The sequence below is a fragment of the Antechinus flavipes genome, chromosome 3 (assembly GCF_016432865.1).
Source record: "Antechinus flavipes isolate AdamAnt ecotype Samford, QLD, Australia chromosome 3, AdamAnt_v2, whole genome shotgun sequence".
NCBI lineage: Eukaryota > Metazoa > Chordata > Mammalia > Dasyuromorphia > Dasyuridae > Antechinus > Antechinus flavipes.
Window position 1 is genome coordinate 200,810,012 of NC_067400.1, and position 20,078 is coordinate 200,830,089.

The window sequence follows — 20,078 nt, forward strand, 5'->3', positions numbered from 1 at the left end:
TTTTTAAATGAAGCAATTGAGGCCCAGGAAAGTTAACTGTTACTCAAGGTTACATAGATAGTGCCAGAGGCAGAATGTGAACCCAGAGTTTTACCTTAGAGTTAGGGCTGACCTTTCATCATATAAACGTGCCTCCCAAATATTACTTCTTCTCTTTGTGGCATTCTCAATTTGCAGATAAGGAAAAAAAGGTTCCCAAAGGAACGTGAAGTGATTTGCTTGGGATCATGTGTGATATGTCTGGAGGTTTCCTTGACGGTGCTATTGGGTAATAGAATTATTCTCAGTCTGCTGGAACCTAACAGCTTAGAGTTATAACCCAGATAAATGTTTCACAGTTTACAGACTTTGGGACAAACCTACCCAGTTAATCAAAGCAAACTTACAAATGACAGAATACTGCAACCAATTAGCACATACAAACATTTATTTTGAAATATTCATCCTACCCATTATTAGGAATTACATCATCGAAGCACTTTATGGCAGTGAAAATAGCTTTTACCCCCTCTGACTCATCTGTTATTCCATTAAAGCTGCAAAAATGTGCAATCCACTGGAAAAATAGGTTGCTTTTATTTACTCTTTCAGGAAAAGTTGAAAATTAAAAAAAAAAAAAAAACCCAAACCAGCTTACAGGGAATCTAGAGCTGATCCTTTCCTCCCTCCTCCCTACTACTCCCCAAAAATAAGTTACAAAGATAGTTTAAGTTTTAAATGCATTTTTTAAATCAAGTGCATCTTTCCCCATAATATTATAATCTTATTTTTTTCTTTAAAAAAGCCATAATTTACTTTCTTGGAAAAAAGGCAGCCAGCCGTTGCTTTTTGATTGGAAGAATGTGTATTTCCTGGGAGTTCATTTTCTTTAACTTTACACTCCGGTTTTTGATGGGTTTCCTAAGGGATTCTGCATTTTCCCTGGACTCTGCCTGAGCCTTGACATCATAGCACTGCAGCACAGAATCCTGAGGAAGGTCTCTCTTGAAGGAAAAGTTTTTGGTGGACACCCCTGAAAGGCCCTTAATCTTGCCACAAAAAATTGTGGGCACTGCATCTTTGACAGAGACTATCACCTTGGCTGTCTGGGACGTGCTTACAATCTCAATATTATTTCCAGTCTTGGGCTCACAGCCTGGCCGGCTGGTCTGGTCCACCAACCACTTCTGCTGTTGCCTCAGGAGCTCCGAGGAGTTGCTGCTGCTGCTACTGCTGTTGCAGTTGTCTTTGATGGAGTTTTCATGTGGCTTAGGCTGGGTGAAAGGGATAGCCGTCCCGGATAGTTTCTCCATCAAGGGAAGGACTGGGTTGTCCATGGCTGAACCGGGACACACAACTCCTTCAGGGAGAGGCCCAGAACTTCTTGCCTTTCGGGAGGAAGAGAGGGATAAGTCTAGTGCACTATCTTCAGAATATGGCAAGGGGCTGACCTCACTTGCTTTGAGCAAGGACATGGACTTCATGGAAAGGTCCAGAGCCTCATTCTCATTGCCCATTTTGATCACTGTGTGGCGGCTGAGTTGGGAAAACTCTCGCTGCTGGAGAAAGTTGAAGGGTTTTATCTCTTCCTTCTCTAGAGGGGTCTGAGTTCCTTTACAGGAATACATACTGAAGGAAGGCGGCTTGGGAAAGTCGGGACTGAGCTTGGATTCGGAACTATGGGGCACAGTGATGGGAATGGGAATGGGAATAGGAACGGGCACTGGCAAAGGGACAATCACAGGATATGGCACCAGGAGAGTAGCTGGTGGAACCAGAGGAGATAGTGGAGAGCTAAACGGTTGAGGGGGGACGGAAGTATAATCTGGAGGAGGTTGACAAGGTGATGAGCCTAAAGTCCCCTGGGAAGGAAACAAGTCCTGAAGAACAGCAGCAAACCCTGGTGTCTGAAATACTGGGGGTAATACAGATTCTTGGGGTTGATTGGGGGGTTTCTGATCTAGCAGCTGGGGTTGTCCCACAGAGGCAGAAGCCCCTTGGAAAAGATTATTGTGCATGGGATTGGTGGGGCAGGGAGCACTTTGAGGCAAGACCAATGGAGAATTTAAATGTTGGAAGACATGCTGTTCTAGGAGGACAGGCAGAGGCACTGGACCTTGGGTAGTCATGACATAGGGGGTATTGTTATTGGGACTGATCTGAGGTGTGGTGCTTCCTGCTACTTGCAAATGTATTGGCAGGACCACTGGGCTGTCCCCTAAGCAAATTGGTTGAAGTACAGTCGCTGCAACTTTCAGGGCTACCCCACTTTGTGATTCTGCTGGGGGAGTCAGGATGGAAGGGGCTGGAACAGTTACCAAAGGTGAAAGTGCTTTTTTCATCAAGTCTGTTGAGTTGATATTCCATGCCTCAGCTGTGATTAGCTGAGCCACCCCATTTTCCAGTTTGTTATTGGCCAAGGAGGGAGGAGAGCTGGTAACATCCATGGGGAGATTTTGGGTGTCCTTGTATAATTCCTCCATTGTATGGGATTTGTGAAGTTTCACAGAATGAAAGTTTACATTGCTGTTACCAGAATCCCTGTTGTTCCACCAAAGACATTTGCACCAACATAACTTGGCCTGGAAGAACACAGAAACATATTTTTAGAATGATATAAATCTTCATTAAAATAATATTTGCGAGTACTTTAAAAATGACTATCACAAATTCTGCCACCACCTCCCCAAATCCAAACTAAAAAACCCAACCCCTGAAGAAAATCCAACCACCCATCCTTTTAAATGTTTCCATATTTTAGCTAACTGCAGCATGGAGATTATCACTATATGTAAACATTACTGATATCTCCTTTAAAATATACAAACATAAACAATCATCTGTGGATGAAGGACACTAGTGAATTTAACATTATTGAGCTATAAACATAGATGATTTAATGAGTAATCTATTAAAGTGAAGTCAAATGAAAAAATTAGAGCTTGGAGGATTATTTCCCCTAGGCTGGAACTCGGCTTCTCTGTTTAACTTCTTAAAGTCATGTCAACTCAAGAAGAGCCTTGACCACACTGGACCAAGGCACTGGACCAAGGTCTCCCACTAAATCCAGGCCCATCTCCAGTCATCCTGATCTCTATCTGGCCACTGGACCCAGATGGCTCTGGAGGAGAAAGTAAGGCAGGTGACCTCGCACAACCCTCCCTCACTTAAATCCAATTCACTTCCAAGTCATGGCAGCCCCCCCTTCATGTCATTGTCCTCTTAGAGAACAAAGGACAAACAACAACTTCTGGGAGGTACTAGGTTAAGTGCTAGAGATACAAAGAAAAAGGAAATAATAAAATATAAAAATAATAGCTACCATTTATATAATGCTTACTATGTGCCAGACACTATACTAAATATTGGGGATACAGAGAAAAGGAAAAACAGCCCCTGTTCTCTAGGAGCTCACAGTCTAATAGTGGGGACAACATACAAACATTTATGTACAAATAAGATAGACACAACATAAATTGAAGCAAGGCATTGGGGGATTGGGAACAGCTTCTTGCAGAAAGTAAGATTTTAGCCAGGATTTAAAAAGCCAACAAACCCTAAAACATAATCCCCCAAAGCTTTTTTCTTTGTAACTATGTGGTCCAGTTAAGAGATATTAAGATCAATATTTACTCTCAGATAGCAATGGTTAGTTTTCCTGAAAAATTGGCTTTAAGAAAAACAGAATCCCTTCAGGAGAGGAAGGGAAGGAAGGAGATTGGGGGGCACTGAAAAAAAATATTTTTTAACTCTTTTTGTATCAATGAGTCTCTTAAAAATAGAACAATGCACAGGAGTGATCCTGTGCAATGTAGAAAGCAATGGGATCACATTTCTTCCTGTGATTTTGTCATTGTCTCTGTGTGTGCAGGCATGTTTTATTAGTCTTTTTTCCCAATAATAGGAAATCCTCTTCCCTAGTCTGATTGTGCCAATAAGAAGCAGATGTCTTGCTAAATGGTAAAGAATCTAAATCAAAGTTGGCTTATATTTTCTTTAACCAGCTAATCTGTCACCTGACTTCCTCAAATTTTAACCTGACTTGAGGAAGCAGAGAAGGAAAGGGAACCGATTTTGGGGCTTGCAGAATTGTGGCACTTTTTGAAAACATTTGTCCCTATGTTGTTAAGAGTTCTTAGGGTCAGAATGACCCTATGTCAGTGAAGCTTTGAATTCTCTTGGTAATGAAACAATGAATGAAGCATATACAGTCCCTAAAGTAAGGATTGCAGCCTGTGATACTAATCACTTGTTTGTCCATATTTAGCATTGTTACTATGGAGAAGGCAGAGACCATGTCTAACTCTGGGATCTGTACAGTGCCTAAGAGCCCTTGCTGATGTTCAATAAAAATGAAATAATGATAGCACCAGGTCTACATCTTCATTTAGACTGAACAAGACTTCTTCAATTCAAATTCTGTATCTATACATAATGACCTTTCTCCAGCCCAAAGTTTTGGCCTCCAACTTCCAACCTCCTTGTTTCTTAACCTAGGTCACCACCCAGTAAAAGGCAGAAAAACAGGCTTCTACCAAGCTGGGCACATTGCATTCTAGGCCACAGGCTGAGATGGTCCCCACATGAGACAGCTTGGCAGCCATAAAGCTATAGTGATAGTGAGGGAATAAAACCCAGCAAATGAAATTAGGGTTAAAAGGGCCAGTTGGGCAGGCCCTAGAGGATGAGCTAAGATTGGGGAGGAGGCTGGGGCTAATTCCCAAGAGTTCTGAAGCAAAGCTATTAACTCTAGGTAGAGTTAATCAAATAGGAGAACCATTAACTAATGAACAGTTGCACCTTGTCAAAAAGAGGAGGTGCTATTTTATTTCCTTGGTGGAAGAGAATGGATTATTTTGAGAGCATTTTTTTTCCTATTTTCTTTTTTGAAATGGGATTAAATGAGGTTATCTCTCAACTCTTTCTCCCTTCTCCCTTCTGTTCCTCTCCCTCTCTCCTTTTCACTTAAAATTTATAGCTAGGTGGGCGAAATCACCGATTTGCCAATCAAGATAGGAAGATCTACCTTTATCTCTGATTCATTTGTCTGGGGGATAATCTCAGGTTAATCTTGATTGTACAGCCATCATCCATCTGCCCTTTTCATCACTACTCCTCCTCCCTTCAGAGTCCCCATCCTCCTCCCCCAGCACATCAAATTCCCTTTCTTCCTCACTCCCATCTCTCCTCACAGAACAAGAATATCTGGGACAATCAGAGCTTATAAAGCCCATTATAAATCTTATGTAACCTAAGGCCTGGCCACTCACTCTTATTCTCCTACTGGTCAGGCTTGGCTACTCCTCCCTTCAGAGTTCTCAGGGATAATTCCTGAGTCAATATTCTCAAGATCTCTCTTAAGAAGTTTTGAATCAATTATATGACATAGGAGACACTGGCACAGGACCGCCCAACGTGGCCAGCCCTCATCAGAAAAGGTGCTGTGCCATATGAGCAAAGCAGAAGTGAATTAGCCCAAAAGAAATAAGATGCACAGTTAGGGAGTCCACCCCAATAATCCATGGGGACTATTGATATCCATCCTGTGGCAGAGCATTCCGAGATCATATTGGTCTGATCAACCACAATAGGATATACTGCAACTCAACTCTAAATATAGTGATGTCATTTTGGTCATCTTTGAGAAGGACAAGCACTACCATCACCAATCAGTCAGTAAACGTTTATTGAGCACCTCCTTTGTGCCAGGCACTGTGTAAGTACTGAGGATATCGGGGAGGGAAAGCAAAAAAAGGCAAAAGGCATTCCCTCAAGGAGCTAACCTTCTATTGGGGAAGATAACTTTCAAACAAATACAAAGTAAGCTAAAGAATAATAGAATAATCAGGAAGTGATTAAAAAGAACTGGAATTGAGGAGTGTGGAGAGATCTTCCTGAAACAGATTGGATTCTAGATGGGACTTGAAGACAGGGAATTGAGTAAGTCAGAGCAGAAGAAGGAAATGTTTCAGGTATGGGGGACAGCCAAGAAACTGAGTGTTCTGTTCATAGAATAGCCAGTGTCACTGGATTGAAGAGTATGTTATTGGGATTGAATTGAAAGAAGATTGGAAAGATAGCATTTTTTTGAACATTTTTTATTTGCTCCTGGCGACAATAAGAAGCTCCATTTGGTCACTTAAGTGATTTTCCTAAAATGTAGGACTTACCGTTTAGCTCTTTCCCCTATAAAAACTTCTTAACATTCTAAACTGGGGAAAGAGTTCTTGCAAAAGCAGCATTATCCATTGAAGTAATTCTCTCTTGAGAAGGATCAAAATGTTTAAAAGCATTTCTTAAGAAAGGAAGATGGAGAGTAAGGGTGAGAAACTATAACACATAAAGATGGAAATCTTTTGAATCAATCAGAGTTGATAATATTAAAAAGAAAGTATCATATACTACTGGATTTGAATTCAGGAACATAAGTCTTCCTGACTCTGGATTTAGAACTCTATGGCAGAATGGAAAGAACACAGCATTTGTAGTTAGGGAAGATCTGAGTTCAAACCTTCTCAACAAATATTTATTAGCTGTGTGACGCTGGGCAAGTCATTTAAATTCTGTCTTGTCTATCTTCCTCATCTCTAAAATGGGAATAATCATAACACTTTACTTCCCAGGATGGTGATGAAGATAAAATGAGATAATATTTGCAAACCTTAAAACACTATACAAATGGTAATCATTCTTAAGCTTATAATTAAATAAATTATCATTGATAGAAAACTTCTTGCCTGTGCTTGTTTTATCTCTGAGTGTTCAGAGATTTTCAATATGTAGTATAGTGTTTGACACATCATAGGTTCCTTAATAAATGTTTATTGCAATGAATTTATAAAGCTGATTTTTTACCCAGTTGGTATCAGTGCACACACATCTTTCTGAATTCTTCATTTTTTATCTTGGCTGTTTTATCATATAGATCTATGCATATTTCTATGCTTCTCTCAGCTGTCATTGCTAATGGCTGCATTTGACGATCACATGATTCTGTTGTGATTCTCTCGGGAAACTTTCAGTTTGATTTTGGCTCCATGAATATTGTCTGTCATTGAAGGGATTAGGATGTTGTCTGAGGTTTTGGATCTCAAGAAGTTACAGGAAAAGTAGAAGGGCTTTGTTTCTGTTTAGAATTTTTCTGTGAGGTTCAGATTTGGTACCTGATCAGTCAGACATTTAAGATTTTATAAAAAACTCACTATGTTTAAGGCACTTTACTAGATGCAGGAAATACAAAGAATTACCCAAACCAGTTCCTACCTGAAAGGAGTTCTGATTCTGATACATTCTGGTATGTAAATATCTATGTATTTGTACACACAAATGATATGTAAATAACTAAGTACAAACAAAATCTATAGAGTGAGTTGCTGGTAACCTAAAAAGAGGAAAATAGAAGTAGCTGTGGGGCCTTGGAAAAGCCTCCTTTTTTAGAAAGTGGCCCTAATTGAATCTGGAAGGAAGCCAGGGAAACAGAGACAGAAATGAAGAGAAAGAACATTCTATGTATGGGGAACAAGCTATACAAAGGATAGTGACAGAAAAGGATGTCATGTCCAAGAAATTGTTCAAGAAATCTCTATCAAATGAGAGAATTGAACTAGATTTCTGAATTCTTTTTCTAGCCTTGATCTCTCATCTTAATATCAGCTACTACCATTTTACTCTTGGGGGGGTCTTTACCTTTTCTGGGGTTAAATCAATAATACCATGCTGATTAGCTAAGTCCTATAGAAAATCATAAGTCACAAGAGGAAGCTGAGTGGTAAGGCAGATAGAGAATTGGATCTAGAGTTAGGAAGTACTGGTACAGTGGATACAGCACCAGGTTTAGAGTAAGGAGGACTCATCTTCCTGAGTTCAAATCCAGCCTTAGACACTTACTATCTGTGTGACCCTGGGTCAATCACTTTACTCTGCCCCAGTTTCCTCATCTGCAAGAAACTCCCAAATGGGGTCACAAAAGGACTCAAATGAACTATTAACTATTTTATAGTTAACACATATTCCACTGGGATGTCAAGCACACTGCTAAACCCTAAGTAAGTAGATATTGTTCCATAGAGTCTTCTGAATTGAATTTAGCCAAGATTCTCTAAGTAGAGGACAGGATCTTTGTTTTTCCTCTATTCTAGAGTATGCAGCTTATCTGATTAAGACCTACAGCACCTTATCAAGTTCTGACTACAGCTCTGTTGCTAAGTGAACACAGATAGATTAAAAAATTGTTAGTCCACACCAACCACTTTCATTTTCCAACCTCATGACAACAATAAAATTTTATGTAACTATTAAATAATAATATCATTTATATTGTTTTAAAGTTTGCACAGTTCTCTGTTTGCCTATCTCATTTAAGAATGTATTTATTATTTACTTAATAAAGTATTTTTGTTAGTTTACCTAATTATTTTACTTAAGTGCCAGGCACTGTACTAACTAAAGAGGATCTGGAAGGGGTTGGGGCACAGTGGCATAGTGTAGGAGATTGGAGGCCTATTTCCTGGGAAGATAAAATAAACACATATAATAGAGACCAGGGTCCCAAAGAGTAGTGTTTGAAGTTTGAATGGGAAAGGAAAAAATAGAACGATACTGGTCTCTATTTCTCCTCCCTCATAGTCCTTCATAGCTCAGTTCTGCCCAGCTTCTTGGTCTTCATTATGACTCTACTAAGGGAGAATTTAATATGCAAATCAATGAATCAGTCTTAAAATGTTACCACTTAAAAGTAAGTAACTAAAATCCAAACTGGACTGTTAGAATCCTACTGTTAACTCAACTTGAAACAAGGTGAATACTCAAGAGAAATGTTAGAATCCTAGCATTAACTCAATGCAATTCATACAATGCTTGTGTTCACACCTTTAGAGAGCTCATGAAATCAAGAAGTATTTAAGTACTCATTGGAGATTCACAAAGTTAACTTTGTAACTTTGTGAATTCACACCTCCCTTAATCCCTGCCTCCAGAAGGAGAAATCAACCTTTGGGAGATCACATATATAGAAGCTCTTAGAGTTTCAACTTAGTTACTTCAGAACATTGCCAAACTTGGAGAGGAGCACTCTGGGAGGAAGTCCACAACCCCTCTCTCAGAGGCAGGAGAGATTCATTTCCATCTTCCACCTTTGTGCTGGCTGGAGGCTGAAGGGAGCAGAGGCAAAGGACTAAGGGCAAGAGCTCTTGGAACCAAGCAGAGAGATAGGCCTCTAAGAAAAACTAATCGGGCTATTTTGGAGGAAGCAATAAAAGATTTGTACTTTTAACACCTGGCTGCATTTGAGGTGATTATTACTTTTAACTGAAACTAAGGCTGCCTCCAGAAAACCTCCCCTGAGAAACCTGCTCCCAGAGAGAACCATTATATTATTATATTAAAGAAGAGAAGAACACCACACTATGCTCCAAAATTTATTACTTTGCATGCCCTTTGACCCAGAAATATCACTATTAGGCCTATACCATAAAGAGATAAAGAGTAAGAAGGACCCTATACAAAAGTATATTAATTCTTTTTCGTGGTGGGAAAAAAAGAAATTAAAGGGAATGCCATTTAATTGAGGAATTACCTATACCATAAAGAGATAAAGAGTAAGAAGGACCCTATACAAAAGTATATTAATTCTTTTTCGTGGTGGGAAAAAAAGAAATTAAAGGGAATGCCATTTAATTGAGGAATTACTGAACAGAAGATGAATATGAAGGAATGCTATTGTGCTATAAGAAACAATGAAAGGAATGTATTCAGAGACACCTGGGAAGATTTGTATGAACTAATGCAGAATGAAGTGAGTGGAAAAGAATAATCTATATAATAGGAATAGCATTGTAAAAAATGTAAAACTTTGTCCATTGCATTACTTAGCTGCCTAATTGAAAGTCACATCTCCATGAAAAAATGAGGAAACTTCCCATCTTCTCCCTATCCCAGCCCTCTCATGTTTGTTTTATTGATAGTTCAGCCTATTTTGCTTTCCAATCATATGTTTTCTGTTGCTTATGTAAATTTAAACTTCAATAAACTGTGGTTTATTATGATAGTACGGAGACTGGGAAACATCAAAAATGGTAGGAAGGGGTTGTCAAATTGAATGCTATTGGATTGAAGGAACTATAGAAAGATGGGAAAGGAATGTGGAATAAAGTAACAATTGCATAATTGTCTTATTAAAAATATATATTCTCTTCCTCTATTGAATCATAATGAATAATACAAAACACAAAGAGAAGCTGCTTCATTTCATGACTCAATCCAGCTTTTTTATAACTTGACCTCATGAGAGAACAAACACATTTGATTCTATTTTTAGAACAAGGCAATTGAGGAATCTCCAATATAATGACAATGCAGATAATTGCATATTTTAGCATTTTCCTAAAGTTTCTATACACATTTCAGCTTCAATAATTCAGTTTGTAGATGTACTAGAAACAATTTGTAAAGAGCACATTATTAAGATTACACAGCTGTTCACAATGACAGGGTAAACAAGGCCTTGTGGTGTGGTTAACAGGTTCAAAAATTTTCATCAGTGCTGAGAAGATATAGTTTGTTTTTAAATGTTGTTTACAGATCTTAAATGTTTGCTGAATACCTACTATGTAGGAGGTTCTGGGAGTAAAGAATGCTTCTGAACAGTATTTAATAAATATTCATGAAAAAATGAATGAAAGGGGGGATTTATAATCTACTATTCACAGCCTGATATTCAAGTATAAAACTTTAAAAACATGTTAACTTCATGAATATACTACCTATGCACATATGTAATCATGCAAACAAATTGACACAATTCATTTCTTGGCCCATAAAAGCAATTTTCTTTTCACTCTCAACTAAAGTATGTATATCTAGTAGAACCTAATTAATTTGGATCTTATTTATTCCTTCACAGTTTGTGATCTCTTCTGAATACTCTTTATGAAAAACAATCAATTAATCAATAAATATCTTTTAAGTACCTATTCTGGCCAGGCCCTGTGTTAGGTGCTGGATATGCAAGCACAAAGTATGAAAATATCTCTAGTCCCAAGAAAATTATATTCTGAAGAGGAGAGACAAGTATTATACAAACATAATATAAATAAAACTTCAGGAGTAAAGTTCAGTATATTAAGAAGCAAAATTTTTCAAGTGCCTTTAAAATAGGTTTAAAAATGTATGTTTGTAAATTTAAAATTAATAAAAAATTAAGAAACATATAAGTTGCTCTGTGCATATCCTTTGACCTAGCAATAGGTCTACATCAGTTGTGAATGACTTAGGTCTACAGAATTTCTAGACATTGGGATAGTGCAGTGGATAGAGTCTTGGAATCAGGAAAACTCACCTTACTGAGTTCAAAATTAGCCTCAGACACAATTAATTGTATGACTCTGAGCAACTCATTTCACCCTGTTTGCCTCAGTTTTCTCAACTGTAAAATGAGCTGGAAAAGGAAATGACAAACTATTCCAGTATATTTGTCAACAAAACTCCACAGCGGGTCATGAAGAGTTGGACATGATTGAATAATAATAATGGAATCTCTACTGAAGTTATAAAACATAGTTTCTTTGATAATTCTATAATCAATAATTAAAAAAAAAACAAAGCTAGCTCAGACTGTACTCCTTCCCCTTCCCCCTGTCCTCCTTAGCTCATGGTGGATAGAGTATTGATCTTTGAGTTAGGAAGATTTCAAATAAATTTTCCCTTGGATTTTAACTAGCTGTGTGACCTTCAGATAAATTAATTTACCTTCCTAGACCTCAATTTTCTTTTCCAAAAATGAGTGGGGTAGACTCAATGAATGGTCTGATCCAATTCTAAATCTATTTATAATAAATTATGTATATATATATATATATATACATATATATATATGTCATATATAATTTATAACATTATTGAGGTGTGGGTATAGAGAGACATTCAGTTTATATATAGGATCAGCAGAACAAAATCAGACTTGAAAGGGCATGGATGTCTGTTGCATGGTCTTAATGTTTGGAAGAGCACAAGGGAATATTTGTGCACAATAATAATAATAAACCAATATAATTAAATTGGTTTAATCTCTTATATGAGCCAATGTAATTATATTGGTTTAATCTTGGGGAAAAATATCACTTGCATATTAGGTCACTTAGAGGATATCGCACTTAAATATCTCTGGCACACTAGCCCTCTATTTTTTTATTTAGTTAACAAATCAGATAATAGATATTCATGCAAAGTGCATAAGGTATGATCTCTGCCCTCATGGAATTTATAATCTACTTGGAAAATAAGATGATATATAATGGCTAAAAATATGAACTAACATTTTTTATTATTTTAAGAACTTTATACGTATGTTATCTCATTTGAGTTTCTTAACAACCTTGTGAGATACATTTTATTATTAATGTCATTTTGTAGATGAATAAACTGAATCTGAGAAGACTTAACATGACTTGCCCAGAGTGTGAGGCAGAATTCAAACTTAGGTGTTCCTATTTTCAATCTAGTATTTCATTATACCATTTAGCTTCCTGCTGTTGTTCATTATTTGTGTCTGATTCTTTGTGAGTCCCACGGATTTATCTACAGGGTTTTTTCTGAGCAAAGATATTGGAGTGGGTTGCCATTTTCATCTCTCCATTTTGTCCCCATTTTACAGATGAGGAACTGAGAATAAGGTTAAGTGCCTTGCTCAGAATTACACAGCTAGTAAGTTCTGAGGTGGGATTCGATTTTAGATCTTCCTGATTCCAAGTCTGGCACTCTATCCATAGCACTATCTAGTTACCTATACACACCCTTAAAAGCTACCCATCAGATAATAGGTACAGGCAGTAGGTTGTATCAGAGTTTTATCTAGAGGGGTTGAGATCACTCTGTTCTGAAGTGTTATTAATTAACCTAGTTTTTAAAATTACCTAATTTTCTGTAGAGTTGAAAACTTTAATTTCAGCTTTTAAAAGGGTCTTGCATCATAACTTGGAGTCCTGCTTTTTCCTTCTCCTTTATATCCACATAAAAGGTATCTAGCCCTTTCTTAAAACATTTTGTTCTAAACACTAATTACTGAAAACTTGGAAATACCCTTTGTGTTTAGTGTTAGCCAAAGATGTCTTTACATAATTATGGATATGAAATTGAAATTTACTAAGATTGAGCTGGAAATTAAAGGAAGCAGAATAAGCAAATGAAAGATTGGTCTAGTAATGAAAATAAGTGCAATAAAACAAATTATTTTTGATTTGAAGTCTAACTTACAAGTGAAAGGAAGCAGAAAGATTCTGTTTATGTTAAGCATTTGGAACCCTGGGAGAATCCAGCTCTAGGTACTGTTGTTTTTCCAAGTTAATATTACTCACCATAGTTTTGTATTTCAGCATAAAAATCAACATGGGTGATTTTGTTTGAAGACTGTTGGTTTGCTTACAAGCTAAATATTAGAACAGTTCTAAACATAGAATATGCTTAGAGCATGAATTGGGGATGCCTTGTTTGCTGCTATGGAGGGATAGTGAGTGATGCACTGGAAAACCTACAAATCTGGGAGTTAGGAGATCTTTGACTGGGTTCTTCCCTGGCAATTACTAGCTGCTAGTTCAGGCACAAATAATGTGCCAAATGAGTCTAACTTTCTCAGTTCAAATAAATCTGGCAACTCCTGGATCTTGAGAAAGTAATTTAATTTTCTTCAATGTTACTAACAATAGCAATAATAATTGGCATTTATATTGCCCTTTAAAATGCGCAAAGCATTTAACTGAAACCCAACCTTAGTTTTCTCATCTGTAAAATGGGGTTAATGTTTGACCTCCCTTCCTTACCAAGTTGTGGTGAGGTTCGTATGAGATGTTAAAAAAAAATAAAAGCATTTGGAAAAGTATTGAGCAGATCAAAATGTATGTTTTGTATAGGGAGAAAGGGAGACTGGCGCCTGTCAGTAATCAAACTCTGGACCTTTACTCAGTATCCAGGCATGCCCAAGTTAAGTCAACAAGCATTTATTAGACACCTATTATGTTCTGGGCACTCTGCTAAACACAAGAGATATAAAGAAAGGTGACTCACCTTCCTCAGAAAACAGTCCCTGATCACATTTTCAGTGTCTACATATTATCTCCCTCATTAGACTGGGATACTCTTCCCTCACCCACATGGATACATATATATCCATGTAGGCATGTGTATATGTGTATATACACACACATATATATATACATAAATGCAAATGCACATATATGTGATTCATATATATGTATGTATATATGCAGATATAAAATATATTTTGAATCTATGAATATAAAGTCATATAACTATAATTCAATATAAAATTAAAAGGTATAAATACTATAAAGATATGATAAAAATATATAAAATAAATACATGATATGTGAATTTATAACATATAGATGTAATATAGAAAATGTATTTATATATAAACATCTATTATCCATATATATGTGTGTATATGTATGTATATGCATATCCATATCTATGTTAATATGTAATATAAAATAAATTGGAGATAATCTCAAAGGATGTTTAGGCACTGAGGTCTTTTTGACTCCAGGCTCTGTGTTCTATATCCACCTACTTATCTCACCTTATGGAAGAAGGGTTTTTTCATTTCTCCTTGAGTTCAAATCCAGCTTCTTACACTTAGTAGCTCTCTGACTGGACAAGTCACTTCATCCTGTTTGTCTCAGTTTCCTCATCTGTAAAATGAGCTGCAGAAGGAAATGGTAGGCCACTCCAGAATCTTTGCCAAGAAAAGCCCGAACGGGGTCACAAAGAGTAGGACAAGACTGAACAACAAGAAATAAGGTGAGATTTCACCATCTCTCTGCACAATGCTAACTAAAATGTAGGAGATAGTGCAGTACAAAGATTACTATCTTTAGGGGCAGAGGAGCTGGATTCACACTCAGCCTTTGCCAAGTGCCACCTGTGTGACCTACTTAATCTCTCCAAAGCTTCAGTTTCCCACTTTAAAAAATGAGTCCGTCAGTCGAGTCTGAGATTACTTCTAGCTCTGGATTTATAACCCTCTTTATTTTTTCAAATTACCTCTTGTCACCTATCTAGAAGTGCTCCAGGGTCGCTTCCCTCTGTCGGGAAAAAAATCATTCAATGCCTAAATTAATCTTTAGCCTTTAGAGAACTTCACATTAATGAAAAAATCGCCTCTGAATGTGGCATCTCTCTTATAGGAAGATAATGCTCGGCTGCTGTAGCAGCGGGGTGTGCATAATTAAGCTGTTTTCGCAGTGGGGCTGATAGGAGCCAGCATGGGGTCCCACCGCAGAACACGACTTTGGGGAGGTAGGAGAAGCGGGCTGCGGCCGGGGCTCCGCCATTGTGCAGACTTCCAGAGAGGCAGTCACTCCTCTCAGAGCTTCTGCCTCCTCATCTGTGAAATGAATAGCACAGACCACGTCACCATATACAAATAAATGCTCATCTGCAGCAAACATTTCCCCAGCTGCAGAGCACGGCGAAATGGAAAGAACTTGAAAAGAAAACCACAACGATAACGAAGGTGGATGGGACACTTGTTATTAACTTGTAAAATTATATTATAAATGTAAAATTATATACACAATAACAATAGCTAGCATTTGTGTAGCGACTTCAGATTTGCTTAGGGGTTTTATAGTGTTTTCTTATTTCAGCTTCATAACAGCCGGGAGGTAGGTGCTATTATTAATCCCCATTTTACAGAGGAAGAAACTGAAGCAAACAGAATTAAGTGACTTGCCCAGCGCCCACAGCTAATGTGTCTGAAATTGGACCTGAACTTAGATCTTTTTGATTGCAAGCTGATTCTGACCTTTACAAAAAATGTTATGCCTTCAAACCAATGACAATAACTAACATTTATACAAAGTTTCCTATGTTCCAACCACAATTATCGTCTCAATTGATTCAACAACTCCACAATCCCAAGAGGTGGATGCTATTATTATTCCTGCTTTACAGAGGAGAAAACTGAGGTTAAGTGACTTGCCCAGGGTCACACAGGTGTCTGAAGTTGGTTTTGAATTTAGAGCTTCCTGACTCTAAGCCCAGTGCCCTATCCACTGTGCACCTTGCTACAAGCCTTTGGAAGAACTGAGTTTTATAACAGATATCTTGCCTTCAATATTTATTGAGAGCTACAATTTGGGACTCATAGGAGTATTATTGTTTTCAGAGAAACCAACTTAGACCACAATGCTGTTTGTTCAAGACTATCCCTAACTTTCATGGCAAAGACTGCCTATGCCCTCCTGCTACTTGAAGTTCTAATTCTAAGAACCAAAGTTCTGATTTAGAGGAACATTCAGATTTTTACAATAGTGGGCTATACAATCAGAAATGTATTATGTGTGAATGTTTCATTGATGACAATTGAAACATATATAGCCTTTATTTAAAATTTTTTAAAAAAATACATATCAAGTAATCCAAAAAACAATTTAATCAACTTTCTTCAGACAAAAGTATACTCATAATCTTAGTGCTAGTCATTGATCAAGTGATGTCCTATTGGCCCAATGGTTTGCATATCTTAATTTAAAAAAAAAACAAAACTTTTTTTAGAAAACTTGTCTCCAACAATCTAGTTTAGATCACCAGCCCTCTGGGCTCATTCAAATACTCCATAATTCCTCCTTTTAACCTTCTTTGTTTCAAATGGCGTCAAAGTAAAATCCTTTGCTTACAAAAGAGACAGCCTTGGGCCCCAGTTTCTAATTTCTAGGTTTTTGAATACTCAATCTGGGAAAATTTTAGCTGTAGTAAATATGTCTCCTTTTTTATGTGAAACTAATATATCCATAAAAAATTAATAACTCAAACCTCTCTCTGATTATAATCTCCTGTCTTTCCATCTTTCTCTTTACTTCGTTCCTTCTAAATCGATTCTCCCTCCTCAATGAGACTCTAATCCTTCCATTCTTCTCTTTCTTCACTCTGGATCCCATTGTTACTTAGTTTAACTATATATTTACTCTCTTTTACTCTTGAGCCCTTAATCTCCTTGTGCTTCTACAGTTCACATCCCATTTACCTAATTTTAGGTCATCTCCACTCCAAAACTACTGAATGTGGAGAAAGTTAAGCAAATCTGTCCATTTCATGTTATCTAATCTTGTCTAGGGCTTGACTGATGCAAAGCAATCCTTATAGTTTTCTTTGGATTTAGGTCACTATCCTGCTTCTTGGAAATGGCTGTTCTACAGCTTCCTCTTCTCTCCTTAAATCCTGATGCCTTCTCGCTGATATGGAAGATGATTTTATCTTTGATTTTCCTGATAAAACCAAGATTACTCATTGAGATCTTCCTCATTTCACCTTCTCTGTACCTCAGATCCTCTATATTTTCATTGGTCCTCCCTTTCATTCTAATCTTTGAAGAAGAGAGTTCCTCTCTTCAGTTCCTGTGCCTCTGATCCATATTTCCTCTGTTTCATTAATTACTTTCACTTTTGGTCTCATTTTCAATTTGTCCCTGTTTATTAGCTTTTCCCCTGATGCCTAAAAACATGCTAAGATTTCTTTCATCATTGGAAAATCTTCATTTGATTCCCTTTCAAAATATTATTCTTGCCAAATGCCTAGAAAGACTCCTATTTTTTTCTGTTTGCTTCCCACACACTATTCAACCTCTTTGCAATGTAGCACCCATTGGACTGACCCTTCTTTTTTTTCCATTCATTTATTCATCTATTAATTCATTCAGTTTATTTTAAAAAATTGATAGAATTTAATTTTTCCAAATACATGCAAAGAAAGATAGTTTTCAACATTCATCTTTGCAAAACCTTGTGTTCCAAATTTTTCACCCGCCTTCCCATCTCTCCTTTCCCCAAGATGCACCTTTTCCGAACATATTTCCATATTCATCATGTGAAAGACAAATCCAATTAAAAGGGGAAAAACGAGAAAAAGAAGAAAAAAAAGCAAGCAAACGAAGAACAACATCAACAAAAGATGAAAATACTATTCTTTGATCCACATTCAGTCTCCATAGTTCTCTGGATGCGGATGGCACTTTTGTATCACAAGTCTATTGGAATTGCCTTGAATCACCTCAATGTTTAAAAGAGCCAAGTCCATCCCAGTTGATCATCACACAGTCTTATTGTGACAATGTTCTCTTGGTTCTGCTCACTTCCCTTAGCATCAGTTCATATAATGGGCTGACCTTCTTTCTCAAAGATTCACTAAAGACCGTTTCTCAGTTCCTAGCCCTTCTTGACCTTACCAAAGACTCTAATATCAGTGACCACCTTGTCCTCCCACATATTCTCTCCTTCCTTAGTTCCCATGACCTTGTTCCTCCCTCATTCTCTTACCAGTACATTCACATCCCCTTCAAACCTTACCATTCCTATCTTCTGTTATCTTTGCCAGTTTCACAGCTTCTTTCTGATAACTGACTGAAGTGTTGTGTATTTACCTTCATAATTACTATTACTCAATTCGGGTGTTACAAAGAAGTGGTCTCTGTGAAATTTGACATACCAATCTCAGATCCACCACTTCCTGAGTGGGTAATGAGCAAGTTTTCTCCTTTGAAATTCCTACATTATCATGTTAGTCAAATCTGACATTCTGTAGCGTATTTGCCAGCTCACATATAAACATACGGCTCAGCAGGTCCTATCTTTTTTGTTTCGCATATGCTAGTACCTGGATGACAAACAGTAGACAGTGTAGCCTACTGTGAGACAGCATATTTGATCTCAAGTTGAAGTGTGGAAATTTGACATATTAAACATGATACACAAACCAAGAAAATAAGTCCAGGAATGTAATTATGAAAGAATAGCACTAGGCCTATATTTGTCAGCTTCCTTAGATCTCACATGGAACTTACTGGCAACCTGCTTCTTCAGGCTTTGTAGTTCACACTCAGAGACAAAGTGTGGAGCTTTGAGAATCTACATAGTCACCACCAATTTTTATCAAGATGTTTCAAAATACGCTTTGCAAGCTTCTTGATAAGGCATATTTTCTGTCCTCCTATCTTTGAGTCTAGGAAATAAACAAAGACATGGAAGGTTTTTTATTGTTTTTGTCAGGGAAATCAAGTCTTAGCTCCCAAGGTACTGAGAAAATTTATTTTTCTAAATTTAATCTTGGATTTGCGTCAAAGATGTTACAAAGAAAACAGAGGTTTCAATCCCAGGTGGCTTCTTTACAATTCCTGTTAATATAATTACCTCATATGGTGAGAGTATCTGACTCTCAGTGAATATGGTATCTGATTTGATTTAGCACTGGAGACCAAGAGGTCCTGGGAGGTCATGCACAGCTGTTCTCATCAATTTTATGAAGCAGCCATTCCCTTATTTTATGAAATCACCAAGGCCTTGCAAGTTCACTGGAATCTGCAGACCCAACTCCTAAAAGAAGCTAGGTAATGATGTTGTTCTGAATCCAAAGTGATATTATTACTCAGAGCAGTAGCTTAGATGATGGTGTCTAATCCAAAATCCCCTAGGATAGAGGAAGAGAAAGGAAGCAAGGCAAAGGGGAAAAATCTAGTTTTGGAATCAGAAGACATAGGTTCAAATCTCAGTTGCATTAGATGACTTCATCTCAAGGGTTTCAGTTTCCTCATCAGGAAAATGAGCTTGATAGTCCCTTCTATTCCTAAATAATGATGATGATGATGAATATTTATATAGCACTTTAATGTTTACAAAGCACTTTTCATTTATTATCTAAGTTGATCTTCCTGACAACCCAATGAGATAGATGCTATCTATTATCACCATGAGGAAATAAGGTAGAAGACTTGCCCAGAGTCATGCAGCTAGTAAGAGTCTGGATTAAAACTCAGATTTTCCTGAGAACACTCTTTTCTTTCTTCTTCTTCTTCTTTTTTTTTAATTATAACTTTTTATTGACAGAACATATGCATGGGTAATTTTTTACAATACTCCTTGCTCTCACTTCTGTTCCGACTTTTCCCTTCTCTCCCTTCCCTTCTTTCCCTCCCTTCCCTAGATGGCAGGCAGTCTTATACATGTTAACTATGTTATAGTATATCCTAGATACAATATATGTGTGTTGATCCATATAGTTCTCTTGTTACACAAGAAGAATTGGATTCAGAAGAT

General features: G+C 37.3%; 1 protein-coding gene across 2 annotated transcripts in view; it reads right to left on the minus strand.

Annotated features, from left to right (window-relative positions):
- Positions 1–409: 409 nt before the first annotated feature.
- Positions 410–20,078, minus strand: part of RAI2 (retinoic acid induced 2) — a 130,830-nt gene continuing 111,161 nt past the window's right edge. For both annotated transcript variants that reach the window (XM_051984423.1, XM_051984424.1), the window contains exon 2: positions 410–2,561. In XM_051984423.1, the coding sequence (XP_051840383.1) occupies positions 792–2,462 (1,671 nt within the window). In that variant the 5' untranslated portion in view covers positions 2,463–2,561 and the 3' untranslated portion in view covers positions 410–791. The remainder of the gene's footprint in view (positions 2,562–20,078) is intronic.